We start from the raw sequence: 14,738 nt of genomic DNA on the forward strand, positions 1-14,738 counted from the left end.
GATTTTAATTACCCCTATTAATGTTACCGTCTCTCTCTGGCTTTCATCTGTCCCTGGCTCTTCATCCAGGGCATGCTATGAGTACCAGAACCGTCTAATCAGCCGTCTGATCACTGCACATAAAGCCTACCTGCCTTTCATTTGTTTCTGTATTCGTGCACAAAGAACTCACTCTGTTCAGTCATGTTTTTTGACTTTGTAATCTTTGTTGAAACCTTGAAAAAATCGGTCATTATCATACACACACACACACACACATACACACACGCATGCAGAGACATGTACAAAGCCCCCCCCCCCCCCCCCCCACACACACACGCACACTACATAACATGTCCTATATGATTATAAAATGTATGCTTTGTTAGTACAACTTGTCCTTGCATTGGCAGTTGATCTGAAAGGACAATAGTCTCATTATTGTTCTTTCACTTTATTTTCTGTATTAAGAAGGTGATACGTCAAGCTGGTTCTGCTTGCTTTTATTTCACAGAGAAATTGTAAATTATTTTTCCACAACCCAAACGCCAAACAAACCAAGAACACGACTTGTTTGTTTCTCAGTGGGCTGTGTATTGCACATAGAGTTCCGTTGTGTAGATGTGTGCGATTTTTTGGTCCAGTCTATGGTCACGCACAAAGCTAAATGGAAAATTAACAAAATAATTTGGAAAAACAACCAGGGGGAAAAGAGCGGAGCATCAGAATAGCTGGTTTAGAGAGAGGTTTGAGAGTTGGAGAGAGAGGTGATGGGGGGATTAGATTAAGAAAACTAGAATGCAATATAGAGCACAGTGGGATTATGGGAGAGAGAGGGGGAGAGAGAAAAGGATGACAGAGAGAGAGAGTGTGTCTGTCAGTGTGACACTGAAAGACACAGACCTAAAGCCAACCGCAGACTGTGTACAAAAACAAACGAAAATCAAAACCGAGAAACAAAATTCAGAGAGGGAGCGCGCTGAGTCACGCCTGAACCTATCTGACAGGAAGCACAGTAGGTAAGGGGGGAAGAGGGGATTAGTGGTTAAATAATTACACCTCATACCCAATGTATTTCATGTATTCTTTGATTTTGTGGGCTGACATTATGGTTGCATTTGTATGGCTGTAGGGGTTTGTATTTTTCTTCTGAAAAAAAGTATTTTTCTGTATTGCTGTGATTTTCCTTTGAATATTAAACCAGCAAAGCTTAAAATATATTGTATTTATAATCATATGGATACAGACATTTAGTTTGTACCTTTGCCATTGTTCAATTTGGGACCATTGTTACTTTGTATATTTCCCTTTTACATTCCTTAAAGTGCTTTAAAAAGCACATTAATACCTGCACATAAGATTAAATGTTTATTACTGCTATGAATAAGTTCCTCATTTTATGTAATTATGTGGTTTTTGTGAAATATTGTTCATGAGACAGAATTATTTACGACCAAGTTACTAATCACATCAAATTTGTTACTAATAACAAACATTTTTTTTTTTAGATTATATTGCAATGGACTGCAGCTGTGGGAACACACTGTATTTAATTTATTTAACCTAAACAGCCCGCTGCCAGTTTTATAAACGTATATACACAAATTATGCATTATATCCTCTAGGAATGACCTGCTGTACTTGGATGTGTATTTTTAAAGCTAAAGTATTTAACCATGATTAAGCATTCTACGGAAAATGAAAGATAGCAATGTATGGCATAGTAATGTTGTTTGTGCGTAACATGTTAAAAAGAACACTATGCATGATATAGCCTGTTAAGATATGCATTAACAAATTGCTTGCAGTTTGAATTTGCCTGATCAGTTATTTAAAAATAATCTATTATTCATTTAATTATCTTATACCTTAATCCAAGGTGACTTTGTCAGTGTTGGAACATATAAGCCCAGTGCTATGAACAGGACGGATGAATTCACAAATACAGGCTACAGATTAAATCACTGAGCGGAAATCTCCCTTCACTTCAACTGTGGTTACATAACTGTAATAATTATAATCTGTTCATATGACATCTGAATTATGACCTTGCCTCCTCTAGGGGCTGTTCTGTTTTCATGAGTCACAAGTACACACATTGTATATGCATGTACAGTGAGCTCCATAAGATTTGGGACCGCAACATATTTTTTTCTTGATTTGGCTCTGTACTCCACAATTTTACATTTGTAATCAAACAATTTGCATGTGGTTGACGTGCATTTTCTCAGCTTTTATTTAAGGGTATTTTTATACACTTTGGTTTCACCATGTAAAAATTACAGCACCATTTATACATTTTATATACCATTTTATACATAGCCCCCCATTTCAGGGCACCATAAAGTTTGGGACATATTAATGTTATGTAAATGAAAGTACTCATTTATTAGAGTATTTTGTTGCATATCCGTTGCATGCCATGAATGCTTGAAGTCTGTGACCCACAGACATCACCAGGTGCTGAGTATCTCTGGGGATGCTCTGCCAGGCCTGTACTGCAGCCATCTTCAGCTCCTGCTTGTTTCGGGTGCTAGTTGCCTTAAGTTTTCCCTTCAGCATATGGAATGAATGTTCAGTTGGATTCAGAGCGGGTGAACAACATGGCCTGTCAAAAAAAGTTTTCTGTTTTTGGCCTTGAAAAACTCCTTTGTCGCTTTAGCAGTATGTTTGGGATCATGGTCTTGCTGTAGGATGAAGCACCGTCCAATGAGTTTGGAGTTATTTGGTCGAGCCGATAAGATGCTTCTGTGCACTACAGAATTAATTCTGTTGCTGCTGTCAGCAATTACATCATCAATGAAGGCATGTGAGCCAGTATCTGTGGCAGCCATACATGACCAATCCATCACACCCCCACTGCCATGTTTCACAGGTGAGGGGGGGGGGGGGGGGGGGGGGGAGGGGTGCTTTGGATCTTGGGAAGTTCCTTTCGGCCTCCACACTTTGCTCTTGGCATCACTCTGGTACAAATGAATCTTGGTCTCATCTGTCCACGAGACCTTTTTCCAGAGCTCTACAGGCTCTTATGTACTTCTTAGCAAACTATAACCTGGCCATCCTGCTTTTGCGGTTAACTAGTGGATTGCGTCATGTAGTTTAGCCTCTGTGGTTCTGTTTGTGAAGTCTTCTGCGGACAGTAGTCACTGACACGTCCGCACCTGACTCCCGAAGAGTGTTTCTGATTTGTTGGACAGATGTCATGATGAGAATTCTTCAATAACCAACTGTAAGAGGTCTTCTTTGGCGACCAGGCCTTTTGCGATTACTGAGCTCACCAGTGCTCTTTTTTTCATCATGATATTCCAAACTGCTGAATTTGGTCAGCTTAAAGTTTGTCTCTGACTGTTTATTCTCATTTCACAGCCTTATAATGGCTTCCTTGACTTTCATTGGCGCAACTCTGGTCCTCATGATGACATATTCCAATAACAGACTCCAATGGCAAACAAAAGCCTAGAATCAAGACAAGATACTGAAAGATTTATTATACCCTCATTAAGAAAGGAGTTGAATAAACCTGACTAATCAGAAACACCTGTGAAGACATTTGTCTCAAATTTTATAATGCCCTGAAATGGGGGGGTCTATGTGTAAATAGTGTTGTATCTTCTACAGATGGTGAGACTAAAATGTAGCATAAAAATACCCTTTTAATAAAAGCGGACAATCTGCCCTTTAACCACATGTGAATGGTTTGACTACTAATCTAAAACTGGGGAGTACAGAGCTAAATGAAGGAAAAAAATGTCTCTGTCCAAAACATTATGGCGCTCACTGGTACAGCATTTATCCTGAGTGATAGCGTCTGTAGCGTTGTGGTGGTCTGTGTCGCTGTGTAGGCATGGCGGCCGTGGACGTGGAGAGGATAATTCAGTGCATCAAGGACGGGGATCAAGACGGTGTTCAGGCTCGGCTGAAGGAATACAACACAGAGGTGCTCTACGTTTACCGTGACTTACTTCCTGTGACTGTCGTCTGCGTTGCTGGCGTCCTTGTCTCTGTGCTCTCGGCCGGTGTGCCTGTTAAACTAACTCCGCCCGTCTCTTGCTCCCCGCAGTACGCGGAGTGCTTCTTCTACAATGTGGAGGAAAAGGAGAGGAGGAAGGTGAGGAAGATGAGGAAAGGAAGAAGGAAAGAGATTATATTGTCCTGAGTAGCCAGGGCAGGGCATCGCACCAGTGTGTTATTCAACATGCAGGGCATCACATACAGGGCATCGCACCAGTGTGTTATTCAACATGCAGGGTATCACATACAGGGCATCACACCAGTGTGTTATTCAACATACAGGGCATCACATACAGGGCATCGCACCAGTGTGTTATTCAACATACAGGGCATCACAGCAGTGTGTTATTCAACATGCAGGGCATCACATACAGGGCATCGCACCACTATGTTATTCAACATACAGGGCATCACACCAGTGTGTTATTCAACATACAGGGCATCATAAATCCAGCATACGTTCCCATCTCTCGTTAACTTGGATAAATGCACACAGTAAACATGCCATTGGCTGTGCTGTGTGAGCTGTATGAGAGGGACGTGTGTCTGTGGCACTCCCTGCCCGTGGATTACCTACTCTCCCTTTAAGATTAGCGTTTCTGTTCTCTCTCTCTCAGGGAGAGGGAGCTTGGTTGGATTAATGAACTAATTGGTGTAAAGCTGACTCATACGTGCTCACTTATCCCCAAACTTATCCCCCTGTTTACTGCCCCCATCCCTGTCTCTCCTCCCCCTCTGTGTTCCTGTGCGTTCTTACGGTCAGCGGTGTATGGTTTTATTCACTTTCACTGCCTAATTACCGTGAAAGCTTTTCTTTCATTACCTGTGAAAACTGTTCCTTCATTACCTGATAACTTTTTCTTCATTACTGTGAAAACCTTACCCTCATTACCTGTGAAAACTCCTTCTTCATTACTGTGAAAACCTTACCCTCATTACCTGTGAAAACTCTTTCTTTTTCCTTCGTGCCCGCGGGCTTTCCGATGGGATGTGCCAGCAACGGGAACTTGAAGAGGTAAGAACACTTCACCCCTCAGAATGTGGCTGCTTTTTAACGATGCACCGATTCACACCGATTCAAATGGGCTGCACTGCTGTTCCGTGCTATTGTGAGCTATCTCACCATTCTGTCAGCCTCCTCCCGCTCACAACTTCCTCTTATGAGAACTTCACCCCTGCTGAATTTCCCTGTGTTTGTGCACTTCCTGGTACTCTCCAGCAGAGGGTGAAACATGGTAAACGGGCACCGCGTGGTCCTGCGTGGCACTGCTCCGGTCGACGCCAATCCTTCACACCGCAGCGCTTTCCACGTGCCGCCACAATAATCTGCCTCCTCCTGCCTGAGTTTCACAGCAATTACATCATGCCAGAAGAGAGAGAGAGGGAGAGAAAGGGAGATTGAGCAAGAGGGAGAGGGAATGAGCAAGAGAGATAGGGAGAGAGAGGGAGGGGGAGAGAGAGAGAAAGACACTGTGTCTTTGGCAATATGTATATATATATATATATATATATATATGTCATGTCAATGAAGCTCATTTGAATTTGAATTTAAATTTTACTGAGCCAGCACATCTGTCGTTCTCAGCAAAAAGAGCGGGAGAAGGGATGAGCTGGCTTCCTCTCCCTCTGAGAAGGTTAGCAAACCTGGCCGCTCTGTGAATCGCCCTGGCCTGTGCGTCTCATCAGGAAGTGCGCACACTGCAGCTCTCTGGCAGTGTGTAAACGCTCGCCTTTCTCTCTGTCAAAAATAACAAAGACATTTGAACTGTTGCAACTTGTCTCCCAGTTCAGGCGGAATAAAGTGAGGGAGTATGTTCCGGACTCGGACTCTGACTTGGACGCGGATGAATCCGAAGACCCTGAGCTCATACTCAGAAGGGTACTGCTGTGCTCTCCGTCTGTCTGTCTGTCTGTCTGTCACCACAGTGTACCCCCTCGCTAGCAATGACAATGACATCCACCCCCAAAACAGTACTGACACTGACATATATTCATAGAAACAGCACTGACACTGATATTTACTCACCGAGACAGTACTGACACTGACATCTACTCACTGAGACAAAATATACACAAGTATAAACATGTTGCTAAAGCGTTTTTTAAACACAAATGTACAGTTTGTATGAATATATTCTCTCTCCCCCCCTCCCTCCCTCTCTTCCTGTCCCTCCCCTCCCCCCTCCCTCTCCTTCTCTTTCCCCCTCCCTCCCTCTCTCCCTCCCTCTCCCTCTCTCTCTCTCTCTCCCCCCCCCGCCAGCGGCTGGCGGCTGCGCTGATCTGGTTCATCCGGACGCGGCTGCAGCCGGGCGTGCTGAAGGTGTGCCTGCGCAGCCTGCGCATCCTGACGCGGGACCGGCAGGCCCTGGCCCCGCTGGTGACCGACACGGCCCTCCTGACGCTGGCCCGCTACGGGGGCATCAGCGCCCTGCCGCCGCCCCGCGAGGAGGACAGGGACGTGGAGCTCTACACCTACATCAGCGAAATCAGCGTCTCCGCCTTGCGCGCACGGAGCGGGGCCAAGCCCGGCTCCGCCAGTCCAGACGCTAGCGATGCCCCCGGCGACGACAATGCCGCCGGATCTCCCAGCGTGCATTGCGCCACCGCAGCCGAGACCCCGGCCCGCGGCGTGCAGGCCGACCCCGCTCCGGCCCCCTGTTCCGGAACCCTCTCTCCCCCCCGCGGTGAGAAGGCGGAGGCCGGCGGGACGGAGTGCTGGGCTGGGACAGCTGGTCACGGCGCGCGTGACGACAAGCCCGAGTCGCATGCGGTGCTCGCCAGGGGGAAGAGGGACGCCGGAAAAGAGAGAGGGGAAGAGGAGGAGGACGAGGAGGAAGGGGAGGATGACATGGAGGTGTGGAGGAAGGAGGCCATGAAGGCTCTGTGCAACGTCATCTACAACAGCCAGAAGGCGCAGGAGAGAGCCAGCACCCTGAGGTAACTGAGTCCGAACACAGTCCGAGTCAGAAAGGACCAGAAGGCCCGTTAACCATGGGCTGACTTCTGACTGTCCGTATGGTAAATGGTAAATGGACTGCATTTATATAACGCTTTTATCCAAAGCGCTTTACAATTGATGCCTCTCATTCGCCAGAGCAGTTAGGGATTAGGTGTCTTGCTCAAGGACACTTTGACACGCCCAGGGCAGGGTTTGAACCGGTAACCCTCCGACTGCCAGACAATCGGTCTTACCTCCTGAGCTGTCGCCCCTATGGTCGTCCGTATGGTTGGCTGGTGTTGTTTATGAAACTGAAAGGCTAGGCCACTTGCATACTCCAAATATATGGACCTTGTAGTGAACAGGTTGTGTCTCCTGACATACACTATATGACCAAAAGTATCTGGGCACCCCTTGGTCTGGGGCTGTTTTTCATGGTTTGGTCTAGGGCTCCTTAGTTCCAGCGAAGGCAAATTTCTATTCTACAGCATACAATCACATTCTAGATAATTCTGTGCTTCCCCAACAGTTTTGGGAGGCCCTTTCCTTTTTCAGCGTGACAATGCCCCCAAAACACACAGTGAGGTTCATATAGAAATGGTTTTGTCAAGATCAGTGTGAAAGTACTTGACTGGCCTGCACAGAGCCTTGACCTCAACCCCATCCAACACCTTTGGCATTAATTGGAAAGCCAAATGTGAGCCAGGCCTAACTGCCAAGTCAGTGCCCAACCTCAGTAATGTTCTTCTGGCTGAACGGAGGCAAATCCCTGCAGCAATGCTCCAACATCTAGCATAAAGCCTTTCCAGAAGAGTGGAGGTTGCTATCGCAGCAAAGAGTGGACCAACTCCATATTAATGCCCATAATTTTGGATGAGATGTTGGATGTCCGGTGTCCACATACTTTTGGCCATGTGGTGTATGTCCACAAACGGCTTTACCATCTTGTGGAATTAAAAAAATTAAATAACTGGTAAAGTACTGAAAATTAATATAGAGGCAGGGACCTTTCCTCTGTTTTCTGGGTTAAAACACTGACAGATGAGCCCCACGGTCTCAGATTGAATCTGGACTGTGCCAGTGCCAGTAGCTCCAAAGGGCGACGGGCGATTGATTCGCCTAGGAAACGGGGGAGAGTAACTGTCAGTTAGGGGCCCACGTTGCGTCACTCTCTAGCAACCACTGCTAGAGTCAATTGGGTGCCCAAGAAATGCAAGCTAAGGCCTTATATGAAAGGTCTTCCTCCCACTCAACTCTATGTGAGCTTAGCTGTGGTCTGCAAATAATGGACATGTTCAGCCACACATCGGGTGCCAATATTCATTTTAAATAAATAAATAACATAAAAACAGAAAAGGTTCACTTCCTTCTTGTTGTGGTCAGTAGGGCAGTACCTGTCTTACACACCATGGAAGTGTGACACTGAAATTAATTAATCCGGTCCTCAGTGTTTCTCCTGTGCTCTCCTGTGTGTCAGATTGCTGTCGGGCTTGTCAGAGAGGCTGAAAAGGGGCACCCAGGGTCCAGAGCCCCCTAGTGGCCAGTTTTATGATCTGAGACTCCTTTTCCTTCTGACAGCCTTGAGGCCGGAGCTGAGGTCACAACTTCAGAAGGTAAATCTCAGCGGGTGTATCTGCAACAGTTTGCTTACATTTAGTACATTGGCACAGCTGTCTGACTTTGTGCTGGGACAATGAAAGTTATAAAACAAGTTTATGTTGTTTTCTTGTCTTTTCTCAGTGTCACTTGACACATTGACTGATTTCTCCCTCAGGAGAGAGGAGTGTCCCTGTTAACAGCCGCTCTGGAGCAGTGCCTGGAAGTGCAGTGGGGAGAAGGTAATGAGGTGCTGAGAGATCCTACAGCGCCCCTTGTGTCCAAGGAGGTGTCACAGCGTGCCATGGAAATACTCAAGACCCTGTTCAACATCACGTATAACAGTCACAGGCAACAGCCTAACGAGGTGAGACCCAGTGGGGATGTCAGTTCATCTTGTTTATCTGAACCAAGGCCGTCGCTAGTGGGGTGAAATGTGGCAACAATTTTAGGAGCCCACAGCTAGTGGTGGTGATGGGGGGGGGGGGCACAGCTGGTGAGGTCCAACAAGAATTTAATTTTTTATTAAAAAAAGGGGGGGGGGGGGCGGCGCAATTATGTTTGCAGGGGGCTCAGAATTCCTAGCTATGCTCCTGATCTGAACTGCCATTCTGCCCGTCAGGAAGACGCTGCTCTCTATCGCCGCCTGGCGGCTGTTCTGCACCACTGCCTGTTGCTGCTCTGCGATGGGGAAGAGAGGACTGAGGAACTGCAGGGGTGAGATGGGGGGGGGACCAGCCCCCCCGACAGGACACACTTCCCTCTGTGCCATATATTTGTATATAATAACACAACCTAGGGGCACAAACTGAAGCAGTCGGCATATCATTTACAAGTGATTTGCGTATACACCAGGACGTAGTTACACAGTGCAGTTACTGTATCCACCAGGGCAAAATGGTGTACTTTTTGTACGTCGCTTTGGATAAAAGCGTCTGCCAAATAAATGTAATGTAAATGTGTAGTTACTGTACAGTTGGCACAGTGGTGTAGTTACTGCATATACCTGGCACAGTGGTGTAGTTACTGTATATACCTGGCACAGTGGTGTAGTTACTGTATATACCTGGCACAGTGGTGTAGTTACTGTATATACCTGGCTCAGTGGTGTAGTTACTGTATATACCTGGCACAGTGGTGTAGTTACTGTATATACCTGGCACAGTGGTGTAGTTACTGTATATACCTGGCACAGTGGTGCAGTTACTGTATATACTTGGCACAGTGGTGTAGTTACTGTATATACCTGGCACAGTGGTGTAGTTACTGTATATACCTGGCACAGTGGTGTAGTTACTGTATATACCTGGCACAGTGGTGTAGTTACTGTATATACGTGCCACAGTGGTGTAGTAACTGTATATACGTGCCACAGTGGTGTAGTTATTGTATATACGTGCCACAGTGGTGTAGTTACTGTATATACGTGCCACAGTGGTGTAGTTACTGTATATACGTGCCACAGTGGTGTAGTTATTGTATATACGTGCCACAGTGGTGTAGTTACTGTATATACGTGCCACAGTGGTGTAGTTACTGTATATACGTGCCACAGTGGTGTAGTTATTGTATATACGTGCCACAGTGGTGTAGTTATTGTATATACGTGTCACAGTGGTGTAGTTACTGTATATACCTGGCACAGTGGTGTAGTTACTGTATATACCTGGCACAGTGGTGTAGTTAGACCCCGCCTTTGTCTCCCCCGGTCCTGTGTCTCCAGGCACACGGTGAACGTTCTGTCAGCCCTGCCCCTGCAGTGCCTGGACGTGCTTCTGTCCGTCCGTCTGTCAGAGGGCTCGCGCGAGTGGGAGGGCGTGAACATGGACTGCGTGCACGCCCTGCTGCTCTTCATGGAGAAGAGGCTGGACAGGGTGAGTGGGCGGGGCCTCAGACAGTGGGCGGGGACTCAGACACAGCTGCAGTGGGCGGGGACTCAGAGACAGCTGCAGTGGGCGGGGACTCAGACACAGCTGTAGTGGGCGGGGCCTCAGACACAGCTGCGGTAGGCGGGGCCTCAGACACAGCTGCAGTGGGCAGGGACTCAGCTTCAGTGCAGCTGTATGCACATCTGTGTACATCATTATTCACAGTTTCCATGGTTACAGGGGCATAAGCTGAAAGAGAAGCTGACTCCAGTGCTGAACCTGCTGACAGAGAGCTGCAGAGCCCACAGGGAGACCAGGCACTACCTCAAACAGCAGGTACCTCCATTTCAGGCAAAATCCACGCATGCCTGAACACTGGAGCCGTGGACCCTGGGTCACTGGGACTAAAGCACATGTGGAAAATGAACAGTTCAAAGAGAAGCGGCAATAAGCCAAACCTGCGTTTTGTTAAAATAGCTTTAACCAAAAAAAATCATGAAAGAGTTAAAGCACATTTCGGAAAAATAAACTGATCAATAGATAAAAGCAAAAAAAAAAAAAAAAAACGCTTGCTTTAGAATGTATGAAAGTGCTTCAGCTATCTGATTGGACAATATATATGTATGGAATTGGAAATTAGCAATAAGTAGAGGAACAATGTTGTCTGCATACTGCAAAGACTCAGAATCAAAGGTCCTGCAATGTTGATAATATTTCTCTTGTTCCCCAAAATGCACGGTGAAACCCCCTACAGAACACACTGTTACGCATTCTTTGAGAGCGCGCAGTGCATACAGGGTTTTGGAGAGCAGGTGACCGAAACCCCTCTCTCTCCCTCAGATCCTACCCCCCCTGCGGGACGTGACCTGCAGGCCGGAGCAGGGGCCCACGGTGAGGGGGCGGCTGGTGCGCCTCATGACCCACGTGGACACGGACGTCAAGCAGTGCTCCGCCGAGCTGCTGTTCGTCCTGTGCAAGGAGAATGGTACTCAGCTACACCAACCTGCCAGTCATTATTACTAATGTTACTAACAGTACTCAGCTACACCAACCTGCCAGTCATTATTACTAATGTTACTAACAGTACTCAGCTACACCAACCTGCCAGTCATTATTACTAATGTTACTAACAGTACTCAGTACACCAACCTGCCAGTCATTATTACTAATGTTAATAACAGTACTCAGCTACACCAACCTGCCAGTCATTATTACTAATGTTACTAACAGTACTCAGCTACACCAACCTGCCAGTCATTATTACTAATGTTACTAACAGTACTCAGCTACACCAACCTGCCAGTCATTATTACTAATGTTACTAACAGTACTCAGCTACACCAACCTGCCAGTCATTATTACTGCTCTCTCTCTCTCTCCCCTGCTCTCCCCTCCCTCTCTCCTGCTCTCTCCCCTCCCTCTCTCTCTCCCCCTGCTCTCTCTCTCTCTCCCCCCTCCCTCTATCTCTCCCCTGCTCTCCCCCCTCCCTCCCTCTCTCTCTCCCCTGCTCTCTCCCCTCCCTCTCTCTCCCCCCCCTGCTCTCTCTCTCTCTCTCTCTCTCCCCGTCAGTCTCCAGGTTTGTGAAGTACACGGGTTATGGCAACGCGGCAGGGCTCCTGGCCGCGCGCGGGCTGCTGGGCGGGGCGGCCGGGTCGGGGGCCCGGACCCCGCCGGGGGGCCCCCGGTACTCCAGCGACTCCGACTCGGACACGGAGGAGTACCGGGAGGCCAAGGGGCGGATCAACCCGGTGACGGGCAGGGTGGAGGAGGCGCAGCCGGACCCCATGGCGGGCATGACGGAGGAGGAGAAGGAGGAGGAGGCCTGCAAGCTGATCAACATGTTCAACAGGCTCTCGCGGTGAGCTCCCGCCGACCAATCAGGGCCCTTGCTCTCCCGTTCCAAACAGCGCGCCTCGCTTCCTGGTTTATCTCAGCCGGAGGCACAGCGTTTGATTTCTGGCATGCGGAAAGAACGTCCAGCGATGAAGTCAAACACCAGCTGACCCACAGGCATTTAGGGGCTGAATAATCAAATGTTTCCTGATTAATCTGGAAAATTCCATCCCTGTCAGATCATTTTTGTGATGCACCATGGGATATAGGCTAATGCAGAGGTGTCGGACTCGTGTCATGGGGGGACGGGGTGGGGGGGATGGGGGGCACAGTATCTGCAGCTCTCTGTGGAGCCAGTTTTTTCAGCTGTCAATTCAAGCCTTGGAAACGAGGTGCATGGGCTCTAGCCAATCAGTGACTCAAATTAACCTCTGGTGTGGGAACACACCAGCAGTAGCTGGGACCCAGATGAGCAGGGGAGGCGGGGCTGTCCGTGTGCTCTGAAGCCTAGCGTTCCAAATGAACGTGTCAGTCATTCAATCAGCGAGCGGCAGTTTAGCTGCCAGGCGTGCGTGGAACACTGGTGTTCTGGGTCACTCATGGTCACGCGAACCCTGTGCTCTCTCCCTGCAGGGACAACATCATCCAGCCCATGGGTGTGACCGCAGACGGAAGACTAGCGCCACTCTGTGGACAGATGAGGGATGCCAGGCTCGCGGAGGAAAGGGAATCTGAGGAAGAGAGCGATGAAGTGGACTAAGAAACGGAAAATGAGAGTTAGCAATCATAGACACCTTAAACAGCGAGCCAACCTTAGGGGAGCCACGACAACACGAGGAAGCACTGAGAACTGAAGAGAAAGAAATTACTGTACGTGACCTAAAAACAATATTACTGAACAGACATAAAGCAAACACAGATAATTCCATTTTCATCAAGGGGGGGGATGTAAAACCAGATAGACGAAGAGTAGAATCAAACTTAATCCAAATGATGTTCACAGTAATGCACAATCAGACAAGTCAGTCTGCTCCGACCTATGTTTTTTTGCTGAGTAATGTTAACAGAAAATGATTGTTTTCACCGTACACGTATTGTATTGACGTAGTTGTACGTGTTGTTGAATTTACAGGGAAATAGCACAAGTTACTGGCCATCTGTATCTTTCCTTAGAATAAATGTGATGCCGGGTAGCGTACCCTGCTAACACACTGGTTTTCAGTGCACCGATTTCTCCCAATGAACCATCTGCTATCCAATGCTGAGGAGCCTTCAGCATCAACATATTTTAAATGTCCCGCCTTGCACAGCGCCTCAGCTTAAATCTCTGGTGCTGGGGTGCCAGTCCTGGTTCTGGGTCCACCGGACCGGGTCCTAGTTCTGGGTCCACCGGACCGAGTCCTGGTTCTGGGTCCACCGGACCGGGTCCTGGTTCTGCGGCCACCGGACCGGGTCCCGTCTCTGCATGCTGGAAAACCGGCTGGGGTCTCGCTTCATTTCCGCGTGTTACCCACGCTCGGATATCTGTCCCGATCGCGTCAAAGCAAACAAACAAACAAACGAAAGCTAGGTAGGTATGCAAGTTCAATGTCAAAGAAGCTGAATACAAGAGGTGGTTTTTATGTCTTCACAGTATGGCAGCCACTGTGTAACACAGCCATTATTAGATGCCTATTAACGAACGCTATGTAGTACTGCTACAGCCGGTTTGTCACTTTGACGCAGAGGTACGTAGTTACCTGGCTAGCTAGCAGGCTATAGGGTGTTCCATTGCACTGTTGCTTCTCTTTGCGCTGCCATGGCCGTTTCTACTCCGGGAGCTCGAAAAAATCCAAATGCAGCAAATGGTTTTTGATGTCATCATCTGGAAAGGTCAAGTGCATGCGTTATGCGGGTATATTAATGGGCTGGTGCCCGGTTATACAAAAAAATAAAAAATAAAGTCAGCCTTTGAAAGTGAACTTCAATGGCGGAGAAGTGCAATCCTGTGCTGTTTACTCCCCAGTCAGAAGCAGCGCCGGGATCGGCAGCCATGTCGACGGCCCCCCGTCCTCAGTTCCTTCTCAGCTTACAGTCTGTGTGTAACGAGGACTGCCAAAGCCTTCTTACCCCCTGAGGTGTGCGAAAAGCCATAAGCAGGTACTGAAGAGGAAGGTGTTCGGTCCTTCCTGTATGACATCGTCCACTTTTAACCTTCAAAAAAACATGGACGTATATCCTTTAGGGACAGGGGTACATGAGTCCCCCCCCCCCCCCCCAACTTTGGGAAAACATCAAATGCCCAACTGCCCTCCCCCCCCTCCAATATGATCATGTTGTAATGGGTGGTACGGTTAGTGTCCCCTAAAGAAAATTTCCCGTTTGTAGTTGAAATGAGATCTACGTCCTTGCAGAGGAAGTCTGTTTCTACAGTATTAATTTTTCCATTCGAACACATCAGTCCATTTCCAAATATTTTAAGCAGTCGAGGTGATTCGGGTGGAAAAGATCGCTTAAAACACTGAATTAGCTTT

At 47.7% G+C, this 14,738-nt stretch overlaps 1 protein-coding gene across 2 annotated transcripts; it reads left to right on the top strand.

The window, feature by feature from the left end:
* Positions 1-419: 419 nt before the first annotated feature.
* On the top strand, positions 420-13,423 carry si:ch211-195b15.7 (synembryn-A). Of its 2 annotated transcripts, XM_035397441.1 has the most exons (14): positions 420-998; positions 3,822-3,916; positions 4,040-4,087; positions 4,988-5,005; positions 5,777-5,869; positions 6,251-6,927; positions 8,406-8,541; positions 8,703-8,891; positions 9,147-9,241; positions 10,248-10,398; positions 10,633-10,728; positions 11,233-11,377; positions 11,962-12,250; positions 12,859-13,423. In XM_035397441.1, the coding sequence occupies exons 2-14, from the start codon at positions 3,824-3,826 to the stop codon at positions 12,983-12,985; spliced, it is 2,157 nt and encodes a 718-aa protein (XP_035253332.1). In that variant the 5' UTR covers positions 420-998; positions 3,822-3,823; the 3' UTR covers positions 12,986-13,423. The 2 variants fall into 2 exon arrangements, with proteins under 2 accessions (XP_035253332.1, XP_035253331.1); XM_035397440.1 differs by lacking the exon at positions 420-998 and having other exon boundaries at positions 3,810-3,916.
* The last annotated feature ends 1,315 nt before the right edge of the window (positions 13,424-14,738 follow it).

Source organism: Anguilla anguilla, chromosome 17 (assembly GCF_013347855.1).
Source record: "Anguilla anguilla isolate fAngAng1 chromosome 17, fAngAng1.pri, whole genome shotgun sequence".
Classification (NCBI taxonomy): Eukaryota; Metazoa; Chordata; class Actinopteri; order Anguilliformes; family Anguillidae; genus Anguilla; species Anguilla anguilla.